This window comes from Bufo bufo, chromosome 1, assembly GCF_905171765.1.
Source record: "Bufo bufo chromosome 1, aBufBuf1.1, whole genome shotgun sequence".
NCBI lineage: Eukaryota > Metazoa > Chordata > Amphibia > Anura > Bufonidae > Bufo > Bufo bufo.
Genome location: NC_053389.1, coordinates 189,555,759 through 189,570,281, shown reverse-complemented (window position 1 = coordinate 189,570,281; position 14,523 = coordinate 189,555,759). Strand labels below are relative to the sequence as shown.

Genomic DNA, 14,523 nt, shown 5'->3' with positions numbered 1-14,523 from the left:
AGTTGGCTTTTGAAGAATGGCGTCATTGGCTAGAGGGAGCCAGACACCCTATTACTGTGTTTACTGACCATAAAAATCTGGCCTACTTGGAGTCAGCCAAGCGTCTGAACCCGAGACAGGCCAGATGGTCTTTGTTCTTTTCAAGGTTTAATTTTGTTGTCACGTTCCGCCCTGGGGTTAAGAATGTGAAGGCAGATGCCCTGTCACGTTGTTTTCCGGGAGGTGGGAATTTTGAAGACCCGGGTCCCATTTTGGCTGAAGGTGTGGTGGTCTCTGCTCTTTTTCCTGAATTGGAGGCAGAGGTGCAGGCAGCCCAGTCAGAGGCTCCTGATCTTTGTCCTCCTGGGAGGTTGTTTGTGCCTCTCGCTTTGAGACACAAGATTTTTAAGGAACACCACGATACGGTCCTTGCTGGGCACCCGGGGGCAAGAGCCACACTGGATCTCATCGCTTGGAGATTCTGGTGGCCTGCGCTTCGTAAGTCGGTTGAGGGTTTTGTGGCAGCTTGCGAGACTTGCGCTCGTGCCAAAGTCTCTCATTCACGGCCATCAGGTCCTCTCCTTCCCTTACCCATTCCTTCCCGTCCTTGGACACATCTGTCCATGGACTTCATAACGGACTTGCCTCGTTCCTCGGGGAAGACTGTGATTCTGGTGGTGGTGGACCATTTTAGCAAAATGGTGCATTTCATCCCTTTTCCTGGTTTGCCCAATGCTAAGTCGCTGGCGCAGGCATTTATTGACCACATTGTCAAATTGCATGGTATTCCTTCAGACATAGTCTCTGATAGGGGCATGCAGTTTGTTTCCAGATTCTGGAAGGCTTTCTGTTCTCGCTTGGGGGTTCGGTTGTCATTCTCTTCTGCTTTCCACCCGCAGTCGAATGGCCAGACGGAGCGCGTCAATCAGAATCTGGAGACATATCTGCGCTGTTTTGTGGCGGAGAATCAGGAGGATTGGTGTTCTTTTTTGTCCCTTGCTGAGTTTGCTTTAAATAACCGTCGTCAGGAGTCCTCTGATAAGTCACCATTTTTTGGTGCATATGGGTTTCATCCGCAGTTTGGGACTTTCTCGGGAGAGGGGTCTTCTGGTTTACCTGATGAGGACAGATTCTCCTCGTCTTTGTCATCTATTTGGCAAAAGATTCAGGATAATCTAAAGAGCATGAGTGAGAGATATAAGCGTGTGGCAGATAAGAGACGTGTGCCTGGTCCGGACCTGAATGTTGGTGATCTGGTGTGGTTGTCTACCAAGAATATCAAATTGAAGGTTCCCTCCTGGAAGTTGGGTCCTAGGTTTATTGGGCCTTACAAGATCCTGTCTGTCATCAATCCTGTTGCCTACCGTCTTGATCTTCCTCAGACTTGGAAGATCCATAATGTTTTTCATAAGTCCTTATTGAAACCTTATGTTCAACCTATTGTACCCTCGCCTTTGCCTCCTCCTCCGATTATGGTTGATGGAAATCTTGAATTTCAGGTCTCTAGGATTGTGGATTCTCGTCTTGTCCGCGGTTCCCTCCAGTACCTCGTTCATTGGGAGGGTTATGGTCCTGAGGAGAGGATGTGGGTCCCAGTGATGGACATTAAGGCCACTCGTCTCATCAGGGCTTTCCATAGGTCCCATCCTGAGAAGGTGGGCCCTGAGTGTCCGGAGTCCACTCGTAGAGGGAGGGGTACTGTCACAACCAGACAGTTGAGAAGCTCTGACAGGAGCTTTCCAGATCCTCCTCCTTGAGTTTCTTTGTTTTGGTTAAGTTCCTCATCTCGTTAGTCTATCTCAGCTGTCATGCAGTTGGACTGATTGCTGCCCTTTAAGTTCCTCCCCAGAATGCAGTAGTGTGCGGCTTATACAACTTCCTGGAGTGTGTGTGCATGCTGTTCCTAGTTCCCAGTCCACAGTCCCCAGTCGTCTGCAAGATAAGTTCTGTTTATGTATTTATGATTTTCTGTTTTCTGGATTCAGGTGACCCTGACTCCCTCCGTGTCTGTGTAGGGAGCCGGTGGTCATGTCCCCTCACTATTGTAGGGTCTTCAGGTGTAAGATAGTCGAGGTACGTGGATATACGCCCATCCACCTTTGGGGTGGTCGCATAGGCTGAGCAATAAGGGAGAGCGGCAGGTCTCATGCAGGGGTCTCCCTTTTGTTCCTTAGTTGTGGATCCAGTGAGTCATTGTTTATATTGTATTGTCTTGTTTCCTGTACACCATCCGTGACACCTCTATCTTCATCTGTAGACTCGCTGTCACGCTTCAGTGTGGGAAGGAAACCAGCACCGAACGTAGAAGGGCAAGGTGAGGGAAAAAGGCCTGGAAACTAGGGAAAGGAGCCGGTCACCTCCTAGAGAAACCCTTATCAAGTCCTGACTGACTGCAAGTATGAACTGACCCCAGAGGTAGGTGAGTTCATACACCGGAACCTAAAGTCCTAACTCACCCTGTAGGATCCTGGTACTAATGTCAGGACAAGAGACAACCTGTTCCTCCAAATGGCAGGACGAACAGGAGTCTCCCTCAGCCTAAACACAAATGACAGGGAAAAGAGCAACACAAAATTTTGCTGGTGCAGTGATATGTTTAAACCATTTGGTCGGATTGTTACTGTTTTGACTATATCTATACTATTGTAACTTTCGATATGTGTCCCCTGATGAGCCCAGAGATTGCGTTGTGCGAAACGCGTTGGTAATAAGGGACCTTTTGACTAAAGACTATTCTTATTGTTTTTAACAATAGAAAGTAGGTGTCTTATTGTGCAAAGATTAATTGAATCAGACGACTCTGTATTTAACAGTACTATATTTTTTGTTTGTTTATATCTGAGATTTGTTATTTTCAGTATTTAGGGTAGGTCAGTTATTTAGACCCACTTAAGGCCACCTAACCAGGTGTTGGCTGCTAATACATCCCCTCTTTCAGGGCCATCCAAGGGCGCATAGGAGGTTCCTGAACACGGGATCGCCCCTATTGGGGTGACTGTTCCGTTTTGTAGGCAGGGCCTAAAGTATAGGGTTAGTATCAGGAACAGTTCCCCCATCTTATAACCCACACCTGTACCTACAAAACAGCCTCTCCTGTTTATGTGGAGAAGATAATATCATTTACTAATTTTGTTTAATATATATTTTTGTGTGTGTCCTCACTTTTGGGTTACTTTTAACTATATATTGATTAAAGACTACGTTTTATAATTAACAATTTTTATTGTTTTGTCACAAATTTGTATATAGCCATACAGAAAGTAGCCAAAATACAATTATAAGCAAAGTTGGCAAATATACATGTTGACCTGTGAAGACCAGCCAGGACAGGTCATGGATAAGTACAGTTAACAAAATAACCAAAGACAAAGAGAAGACATGGGTAATTGGAATAAATCATTATATTAAGGTTTAATCGTGCGTTACAGTATGAGCCCTGTGTCACGAAGTGCCGTAGGGGGATTATCAGAGAAGGGAATTAGGAGAATTTCCTGTAATTTTTCCAGGGGGACCATACCCGGAGTTTAAAACGCCGGTCTTAATAAATGACCCCCCTATACCTTTGTTGCCAATTTCTTAATTTTTAGTGAAAATGTTCTTCAAATTAATAAATAAAAGAAGAAATGTTGACCATGCTGATACCTGAGATTCTGCATTCTCTTCCCAGTCTTCTGATTCTGATGATGATGATGCATTATTTTCTGATGTTTTAAACTCATAGCTGTCAGATTCGGTTAAATTCAAGATGGACACATTGGTGGAAGCTGAAGATCTTTTTAGCTGAAGACACCAGGACAGACTGTCATCAGCTTTAGGAACTTTCACCCTGAAGGATATAAGAAACTCTTGTCTAGAAGAAGGTTTGACACAATCTTTCTGTACTTATTAGACAAACTTCTCATACCATGACTTGACTCATACTAAGATTACCATAGACATTGTAAGTTCACTCTTGAAGATTCATGTATGGTGGACAGTAGTGGATTTACATCTCAGGAGCCTATGGATAGGCACACTCATCCTGAGAATGAAGGGGCCACGGTGCTGTATCACCGCTGCTGCTCCTTTGGTCAACTGCTGTGCAGGGAACTGCTGCCGCCTCCATTTCCTTGGGGCTGCAGTATAGCCTCCCAATTTTCAAGATTGGTGGGAATCCTAGAGGTGAACCCTCAAAGTGACTGACCACGACCAACAGAGAGCAAAGGGAAAAAACTCTGCCCTACATCCCAAAGTCTATAAGTATATAACAAAGTTTCCAATATTAATAGGTTTTCAGATTTCAGAAAGTGATCATGTGAAGGAAGTCGGCACAACCCCTTCTGTGCCTCCTCTGTATTGCAATACCTGATGTGTCCACAGGAGAAAGCAGCGCTGTGTCTAGTAAAAATGGGAAGGGGTGGCAGTGCAACACAGAGTGCAGCTATGGTTAGATAGATAGATAGATAATTACGATTGTGCATTATACTGTACATTTACCCATGAAAAGAGACTGCTTTCGCTCTTCGGTGCTTGTTGAGGAAACCAAAAGGTGCTTTTACTTTTATGGTCTCCATTTCTCCTACTCCGATTTCCTGAGACTGAAAGATGGTCTTTAGCATTATTTCCATGAAGGTCCTGATGGGGGACATGAACTGTCAGTTTTCTAGCGCCTCATTTTTATAATATTATTATCTATAAATAGATATACACTCACCTAAAGAATTATTAGGAACACCATACTAATACGGTGTTGGACCCCCTTTTGCCTTCAGAACTGCCTTAATTCTACGTGGCATTGATTCAACAAGGTGCTGATAGCATTCTTTAGAAATGTTGGCCCATATTGATAGGATAGCATCTTGCAGTTGATGGAGATTTGAGGGATGCACATCCAGGGCACGAAGCTCCCGTTCCACCACATCCCAAAGATGCTCTATTGGGTTGATATCTGGTGACTCTGGGGTCCATTTTAGTACAGTGAACTCATTGCCATGTTCAAGAAACCAATTTGAAATGATTCGAGCTTTGTGACATGGTGCATTATCCTGCTGGAAGTAGCCATCAGAGGATGGATACATGTTCTCATTCTGTTTACGCCAAATTCGGACTCTACCATTTGAATGTCTCAACAGAAATCGAGACTCATCAGACCAGGCAACATTTTTCCAGTCTTCAACAGTCCAATTTTGGTGAGCTCGTGCAAATTGTAGCCTCTTTTTCCTATTTGTAGTGGAGATGAGTGGTACCCGGTGGGGTCTTCTGCTGTTGTAGCCCATCCGCCTCAAGGTTGTGCGTGTTGTGGCTTCACAAATGCTTTGCTGCATACCTCGGTTGTAACGAGTGGTTATTTCAGTCAACGTTGCTCTTCTATCAGCTTGAATCAGTCGGCCCATTCTCCTCTGACCTCTAGCATCCACAAGGCATTTTTGCCCACAGGACTGCCGCATACTGGATGTTTTTCCCTTTTCACACCATTCTTTGTAAACCCTAGAAATGGTTGTGCGTGAAAATCCCAGTAACTGAGCAGATTGTGAAATACTCAGACCGGCCCGTCTGGCACCAACAACCATGCCACGCTCAAAATTGCTTAAATCACCCATCTTTCCCATTCTGACATTCAGTTTGGAGTTCAGGAGATTGTCTTGACCAGGACCACACCCCTAAATGCATTGAAGCAACTGCCATGTGATTGGTTGACTAGATAATTGCATTAATGAGAAATAGAACAGGTGTTCCTAATAATTCTTTAGGTGAGTGTATAATCTACATGTGAAATCAAAGAGTTATGAGATCTATAGAGCTCCTGTGACTACCTCCATGAAGTGTCCTTGCTGCCCATAGCAACCACTCAAAGCATGGACTCTTTTTTCCTTTGAGGCATACATAATATTCTGCAGACCAGAAATGTATCTCTCACATCAACAAATAAAATAAATGAACTTATTTGGGACAAATTAGTGTTTTTGTTTTTTTTTGCTGTTCCAGTGTTGTTTTTTGTCTTTGTTCTACACCGTCCATTGAGAGCTAAAAATGGCATGATGACTTTTTTCTATTGGTCAGTACAATTATGGCGATAAATTTATATATTATAATTTTTATTATGTTTTACTACTTTTAAAATATAAAAAACATCCGAAAAAAATAATAATTTATTTTTCCATCTTCATATTGTGACACCCAGAACCTTTTCATGTTTCTGTCAACAGAGCTATGTGAGAGGTTGTTTTTTAAGGGGCGAGCTGTAGTTTTAATGGTACTATTTTGGGGAGACATTTGATGTTTACATCACATTTTCTAAAAAAAAAAAAATTCAGGGGGCGAGGTGACAAGAAAAACCTCCAAAAACAGCAATTTGCCCATTTTGATTTTTTTTTTCTGTTACGGTGTTCACAATACAGGGTAAATACACTGCTCAAAAAAATAAAGGGAACACAAAAATAACACCTCCTAGATCTGAATTAATTAAATGTTCTTCTGAAATATTTTGTTCTTTACATAGTTGAATGTGCTGACAACAAAATCACACAAAAATTAAAAAATGGAAATCAAATTTTTTAACCCATAGAGGTCTGGATTTGGAGTCACACTCAAAATTAAAGTGGAAAAACACACTACAGGCTGATCCAACTTTGATGTAATGTCCTTAAAACAAGTCAAAATGAGGCTCAGTAGTGTGTGTGGCCTCCACGTGCCTGTATGACCTCCCTACAGCGCCTGTGCATGCTCCTGATGAGGTGGCGGACGGTCTCCTGAGGGATCTCCTCCCAGACCTGGACTAAAGCATCTGCCAACTCCTGGACAGTCTGTGGTGCAACGTGACGTTGGTGGATAGAGCGACACATGATGTCCCAGATGTGCTCAATGGGATTCAGGTCTGGGGAATGGGCGGGCCAGTCCATAGCATCAATGCCTTCGTCTTGCAGGAACTGCTGACACACTCCAGCCGCATGAGGTCCAGCATTGTCTTGCATTAGGAGGAACCCAGGGCCAACCGCACCAGCATATGGTCTCACAAGGGGTCTGAGGATCTCATCTCGGTACCTAATGGCAGTCAGGCTACCTCTGGCGAGCACATGGAGGGCTGTGCGGCCCTCCAAAGAAATGCCACCCCACACCATTACTGACCCAATGCCAAACCGGTCATGCTGGAGGATGTTGCAGGCAGCAGAGCGTTCTCCACGGCGTCTCCAGACTCTGTCACGTCTGTCACATGTGCTCAGTGTGAACCTGCTTTCATCTGTGAAGAGCACAGGGCGCCAGTGGCGAATTTGCCAATCTTGGTGTTCTCTGGCAAATGCCAAACGTCCTGCACGGTGTTGGGCTGTAAGCACAACCCCCACCTGTGGACGTCGGGCCCTCATATCACCCTCATGGAGTCTGTTTCTGACAGTTTGAGCAGACACATGCACATTTGTGGCCTGCTGGAGGTCATTTTGCAGGGCTCTGGCAGTGCTCCTCCTGTTCCTCCTTACACAAAGGCGGAGGTAGCGGTCCTGCTGCTGGGTTGTTGCCCTCCTACGGCCTCCTCCACGTCTCCTGATGTACTGGCCTGTCTCCTGGTAGCGCCTCCATGCTCTGAACACTACGCTGACAGACACAGCAAACCTTCTTGCCACAGCTCGCATTGATGTGCCATCCTGGATAAGCTGCACTACCTGAGCCACTTGTGTGGGTTGTAGACTCCGTCTCATGCTACCACTAGAGTGAAAGCACCGCAAGCATTCAAAAGTGACCAAAACATCAGCCAGGAAGCATAGGAACTGAGAACTGGTCTGTGGTTACCACCTGCAGAACCACTCCTTTATTGGGGGTGTCTTGCTAATTGCCTATAATTTCCAACAGCATGTGAAATTGATTGTCACTCAGTGTTGCTTCCTAAGTGGACAGTTTGATTTCACAGAAGTGTGATTGACTTGGAGTTACATTGTGTTGTTTAAGTGTTCCCTTTATTTTTTTGAGCAGTGTATTTTAGCACTTTCAGATGTGGCAATACCAATTGTATTACTGCTTATTTATTTTTATATGTAAGGGGGTTGGTTTGAGGGTGACAATTGGAGGACACCAAAAGCCCCCTCCCTCTAACTGGTCAGATACCGCAGTTGCTATTGACTGCGGCATCTCAGGGGTAAACCTGCCAGAACTGGAGCTATGTCAGCTGTAATCCTAGGCTCGAGATACACTTGACAAAGCCGTCATCCGAACATTTGACCCCCCAGCTTCACGACTGTATTCTTTGGTCCGTGTCCGATTCATATTTTTTTTAGGATCAAACGTGGATCGAATCATTTCTATGAGGCCGAAAAAAATGTGGTCAGCACAAGGATGTCACCAGTGTGCTGTTTGCATCTGCTGTTGAGGGAGTTCTCACTGTAAAGCCTCATTCACACGTCAGTGTTTCACGGACGTGGGCTGTACGTGTTCTCCACGGACAGCACACGTTCCCATTCATTTTATTCAGACACCAGTGCTTTAGCACGGTCCGTGGCTTTGTGTTTTTAGCACGGATGCATGCTCTATTTTGCCCGTGTTCACGGATCCATCACTCCCATTATAGTCTATGGATCCGTAAAAGCCACGGATCATTAGGAAGCGACGCTTTGTAAATTATTTTTCAGCTGTGCAGGGTCAATGAAACACGGATGGCACATGGACAGCAAAAAACTGACACAGGGACCAAACACGGATGCATCACTGATCACCTTCTTACGAATTTGAGCACGAACACGGGCAGTAGCGGACAGGTTTAATTGGTGGGTTTGGATGACCAGGTACTGGGTGTTCCTACAACTGACTTTTATGATGTCAACTAGGTTATATGTCAGATTAGCTACGTATAACCAGAACTCCTCAGCTTTCTGAGCCCCCCCCCCCCCTTTTTTTTTTTTTTTAACCCTAAATCATCTTTATTATAAGTCACTGAAGCATTTAGATTTATCAAAACTGCTGTTTTTGGAGCTCCTTCCAAAAACGAAAGGTGGAATCTGATTGGACAAGTAAGCCAGTTTTCTTTTACACCAGTTTTGGTAAATCTCCCCGTGTCTACCACAGATGCCCCAATTCTGTCCATATGATAGAAGCCTCTAGCGCCAGCCTCAGATTCCCCCCTAGGGTGCCTGCCGCTCGTGCCCCTTATGGTGCCATTCCCAGATTGCCCAACTGAATGCCTCCTCTCAGAGCCCAGTCTGCACTTACCTCCTGCCCTGGGCTGAGCTTCTCAGCAACTGACACCAGGTGCTCACGGCCAAGGAGTAACTGACGGCTCCAGCATCAGTTACATCACATCACATCACATCTGAGATCTATAATGGGGAAATCCACAGCAAATTTCCTGTGTGCAAATCTGTGGCGTACATTTATGCCAAATGTGAAACCACAGGAACAGGGTAGCAACCATGGCTTAATGGTCACAACTTCTAAACAGGATAAAAAAAAGGCATAAAGAAACAGAGTACAACGTAGCACTATCTCTATACATACCTTGCATGGGGCTGCCCGGAAATCTGCAGCACTTTCACAGAGATGAATGGAGCTGCAGTGGTCATTTGGGACCCGTTGCTCCATTTGGGGGTGAATAACCCCTGTTGTTATTATCGGTGAGGGTCCCAGCGGTCATAGCTATCCCCTACCCTGTGGATAGGAGATCATTTTAGAGCTTGGCACAACTCCTTTGTGGTTACCAATATCTGTTGCCTGGACAGCCCCTTTAATACACGTGGCACAATTTAGGACTTTTACCACATCCTGTTTTCCAAACACTGTTCAATTAAATTTCTGCCAATTTTGTGGCACAATTTGTGTCATAATTACGGTGCATTTTGCTTAGTAATCTGCCTCGCTGTGTTATCCCTATTGATGGACCTGACTGATTACGGAGCTCTGTCTTCCTGAAAACTGAAGTTCTTCAGAGGGTCTCGCTACTTCTCTGTCCCTCTCCATGCTTTACACTGCAACTCTGCTTATTCAGATTGGCTTTTGTGTATAACCATAAACCTATAAGTCTACATCTACACGACGATATAAGTCGCGCGAAAGATAGGGCACAACTACACTGCAACATTTGTAGCGCAACATTTTGTTGCACCAATGTCGCACGACAATTTTTATAATGGCAGTCTATGGTGTCGCACAGCAACATGCGACATGCTGCGACTGCGACGCAACAGTCGCAGAAAAATCCATCTCGAATGGATTTTCTGCGACTGTTGCGGCGCAGTCGCAGCATGTTGCAGTGCGACACCATAGACTGCCATTATAAAAATTGTCGCGCGACATTAGTGCAACAAAATGTCGCGCGACAAATGTTATCGTGTAGACGTAGCCTTAGGGTATGGGAAGTGCATGGGGATCAGATTTCCATTAAAGGGGTTGGCCCAGTTCACACATTGGGGGCATATCTCTATGCCCCCAATGTCTGATATCTCTAAAATGGAGCCCACAAAGAGAAGGAGAGCAGACTGCGCACATGCAGCCACCCTTCTTTCATTTCTATGGGACTGACGAAAATAGCCGAGCCAGCGATTTCCATCAGCCCCATAGAGGTGAATGGAGCCATGACTGCACTTGCACGGTGCGCTGCCCATTTATTTCTAGAGGACTTTCAAAAACAGCCAAGAGTGGCACTCGGATATTTTCAGCAGTCCCAAAGAAACGAATGTAGGATCGCCTCGCAGGCATGTTCCCCTCTCTTTTTCTTTGCGTGTTCCGTTTCAAGCTACTTTCACACCAGTGTTTTTGCTGTTTCCGGCAGGGCTCAGCAAAAACACATGCGTCATAATAATACAACCGTCTGCATCTGTTCTGAACGGATCCGGTTCTATTTTATCTAAAATAGCCAAGACGGATCCGTCTCTAAAACCATTGTAAGTCAATGGGGGACGGATCTGTTTTCTTTTTTGTCTGAGAAAACGGATCCGCCACCATTGACTTACATTGTGTGTCATGACGGATCCGTCTTTCTCCGCACCACATGGTGGACGTAAAAACGCTGCTACAAAACGGAAGCGTTTTCCCCCACTATTGAGATCTTATGACGGATCTTAATAGTGTAAAGGGAAAGCGCAGATGTGAAAGTAGCCTTAGAGATAGTTGCGGGTCCCAGATGGGGCCCACACCTATCAGCAGTCGGAGATAAATGCTCCGACTCCTCAGTTTTTGGTACTTCCGACTCCGACTCCTCTGTATTTAATATGCAAATGTATTTTATACATTCCTTGAAGGAAAGAAAGGCAACATACATGTCATTACCACAGAACTACTGGCTAGGAAGCTGCTGCCTTCTCCTTTGTGTGCTGATCTTCTGCTGATGATAGGGCAGTGGGAGGATCCAGGACGGGGCATTTATTGTAAAACATGATTTCCCTAGTAGAATCCCATAGTCATGTTTAAAGTTTAGGCTAACAATCTGAGTTTACAAGTTTTTATAGCCTTAGCTGAATGACAGCAGTTTTTCAAATGGTTCACAGCTTCAATCTTGAACTATTGACTATACGTTCCCGTCACTTATACAAGCGTCTAGTCCTGCAAAAAACATTTACTTAATCAGTTATCAGTGAGAGGCTAGGTTAACCGTGGACGTTGCGTTCCCTTTAACAGCGGAACACAATGGAAAGTATAAGTATTGCCGCTCCTTAACTGTGCGTTGCGTGCCATATAGTGAAGCATATGAAAAGCATGCTTCTTCATGGTCACTTAACGTGTTAGTTTTGCGGTAACGTGACGCACTGCATGCATTGGCCTTTATTCTTACAGTAGAGAAGTACCGTATTTTTCGCAAAAGTGGGGGAAAAATAGCAGTGCGTCTTATGGGGGGGCGAATGCTGCGACCATCCGGTGAATAGGTTGAGAGGGAGGAGGGGCTGGGGATCGGCATCTGTTTCTGTAATGGCAGCGGGGCCTGGTGCAGTCACTGCATTCTACTACACCGGGCCCCGCTTACTGTAGTATACGGTAATCATATCTAACTTGTGGGTATTGTTAAAGTATTCCAATCATCTTAAATCTAGCACTGTACTACTTACTTCTTGGCAGTCAGGAGGCCGGGTGGGCGCTCGTAGAGTAGCTCACTACGTCACGCGCCTGCTCCGCCCACTTTATAAATGAAGCAGGCACCGGGCCCCGCTGCCATTACAGAAACAGATGCCGGCCCCCATTCACTACACAGGAACACTGTTATGGGGGGGGGGGGGATCTGTGGATGACACATAAGATAAGATGCTATATATGTGTCATCCACAGATGCCCCCACAATGATCCCCCATAACAGTGTTATCCACGTATGCCCCCATAACAGTGCCATCCACATATGCCCCCATAACAGTGCCATCCACAGATGCCCCCATAACAGTGCCATCCACAGATGCCCCCATAACAGTGCCATCCACAGATGCCGCTATAACAGTGCCATCCACATGTGCCCCCATAACAGTGCCATCCACATGTGCCCCCATAACAGTGCCATCCACATGTGCCCCCATAACAGTGTCATCCACAGATCCCCCCCATAACAGTGCCATCCACAGATGCCCCCATAACAGTGCCATCCACAGATGCCCCCATAACAGTGCCATCCACAGATGCCCCCATAACAGTGCCATCCACAATGATCCCCCATAACAGTGCCATCCACATATGCCCCCATAACAATGCCATCCACAGATGCCCCCATAACAGTGCCATCCACAGATGCCCCCATAACAGTGCCATCCACAGATGCCCCCATAACAGTGCCATCCACAGATGCCCCCATAACAGTGCCATCCACAGATGCCCCTATAACAGTGCCATCCACATGTGCCCCCATAACAGTGCCATCCACATGTGCCCCCATAACAGTGCCATCCACATGTGCCCCCATAACAGTGCCATCCACATGTGCCCCCATAACAGTGCCATCCACATGTGCCCCCATAACAGTGCCATCCACAGATCCCCCCCATAACAGTGCCATCCACAGATGCCCCCATAACAGTGCCATCCACAGATGCCCCCATAACAGTGCCATCCACAGATGCCCCCATAACAGTGCCATCCACAGATGCCCCCATAACAGTGCCATCCACAATGATCCCCCATAACAGTGCCATCCACATATGCCCCCATAACAATGCCATCCACAGATGCCCCCATAACAGTGCCATCCACAGATGCCCCCATAACAGTGCCATCCACAGATGCCCCCATAACAGTGCCATCCACAGATGCCCCCATAACAGTGCCATCCACAGATGCCCCCATAACAGTGCCATCCACAGATGCCCCCATAACAGTGCCATCCACAGACCACCATTAGTTCAAAACCCACCAAAAGCACACCTTTTGGTTCAAAATATTTATTTTCTTATTTTCCTCCTCAAAAACCTAGGTGCATCTTATAGGGCGAAAATACGATAATTAATTATAACGTTTTGTGAATTGGGACATTTAAACTTGCTTTTTTTTTTTTTTATTCCAATTCAAATCTAGTAGGAGTCGGAGTCGGTTCATTTTTTGCCGACTCCGACTCCAGGTACCCAAAATTGACTCCGACTCCTCGACTCCGACTCCACAGCCCTGCCTATCAGACATTATGGGCATATCCTAGTGATATGCCCCCAATGTATGAGATGGCAAAACCCCTTTAATGCCAGGATTTAAAGTTTGTGAACTATAACAAGCTAAAGCAACAGTGAGGAAAATATAGATACGACCACGCGGCATGATTGTGTGACGGATGCGACGAGGACGAGCTTCGGTAAAGGATCGCGCAACCATACAGGCCACAGCTAGCTCTTATTAAACGAATGAGACCGCAATGTTTAGTTAGCTGCGCAACCACGACACGACTACACCGCGTGGCAATATCAGATCACTCCAGCACGCTCCAGGCACACGAGCCTCTCTTAGGGTGGATTCACACCTAGGTATTTAGTGGAATTTTCCAGCACTTCTTGTGTTTTTTTTGTGGCACGTGCGTTTTCTGCTGAAAGAACTCCAACACCAGATGTGAGCTGAAAAGCCTACGGGAAATATCAAATGCAGAACACACGCAGTTTTTGGCTACTAATATTTTTTCCAGTTTGGGGGCCTTTTTTTTTATAAAAACACATGCTGAAGCCATATGGACGCCGAACTTATGCAAGTTTATCCACAGTTTAAGGCTACATGCACACGAACGTTGTTTGTTTTTTCGTGTCCGTTCTGTTTTTTTTTGCGGATAGCATGCTGACCCATTCATTTCAATGGGTCCGCAAAAAATGCAGATAGTACACCGTGTTCTGTCCTCATCAGTATGTCCGTTCCGTAGCTCCGCAAAAAAAATAGAACATGTCCTATTCTTGTCCGTTTTAGGCATTGTTACAACGGATCCTGAAAAAAAACCCAGGTGGCATACGTTTTTTTTTTTTGCGGATGCGCAAATTGCGGACGGCAAAACACATACGGTCGTGTGCATGTAGCCTAAGGACTCATGCACACGACCGTATGCCTTCCGAGACATACGGTCCATATGTCCAGGAGCGGCATACATCGTGCGCACGGAGGCGCACAGCATCATAGGTTACTATGATGCTGTGCGCATTGGGCCACCCG

The 14,523-nt window shown here is 45.8% G+C and overlaps 1 protein-coding gene across 2 annotated transcripts in view; it reads right to left on the bottom strand.

Moving 5' to 3' along the window:
• The window catches only part of TSKS (testis specific serine kinase substrate), a 42,103-nt gene extending 32,399 nt beyond the window's left edge, over positions 1-9,704 (bottom strand). The window contains exons 1-4 of one of the 2 annotated variants that reach the window (XM_040415591.1): positions 9,543-9,704; positions 9,436-9,473; positions 4,456-4,593; positions 3,622-3,805 (exon numbers count right to left, since the gene is read on the bottom strand). In XM_040415591.1, the coding sequence (XP_040271525.1) occupies positions 3,622-3,805; positions 4,456-4,586 (315 nt within the window). In that variant the 5' untranslated portion in view covers positions 4,587-4,593; positions 9,436-9,473; positions 9,543-9,704. Of the gene's footprint in view, positions 1-3,621; positions 3,806-4,455; positions 4,594-9,150; positions 9,368-9,435; positions 9,474-9,542 lie in introns of those variants that run through there. The other variant, XM_040415590.1, reaches the window with a different exon arrangement.
• Positions 9,705-14,523: the final 4,819 nt, after the last annotated feature.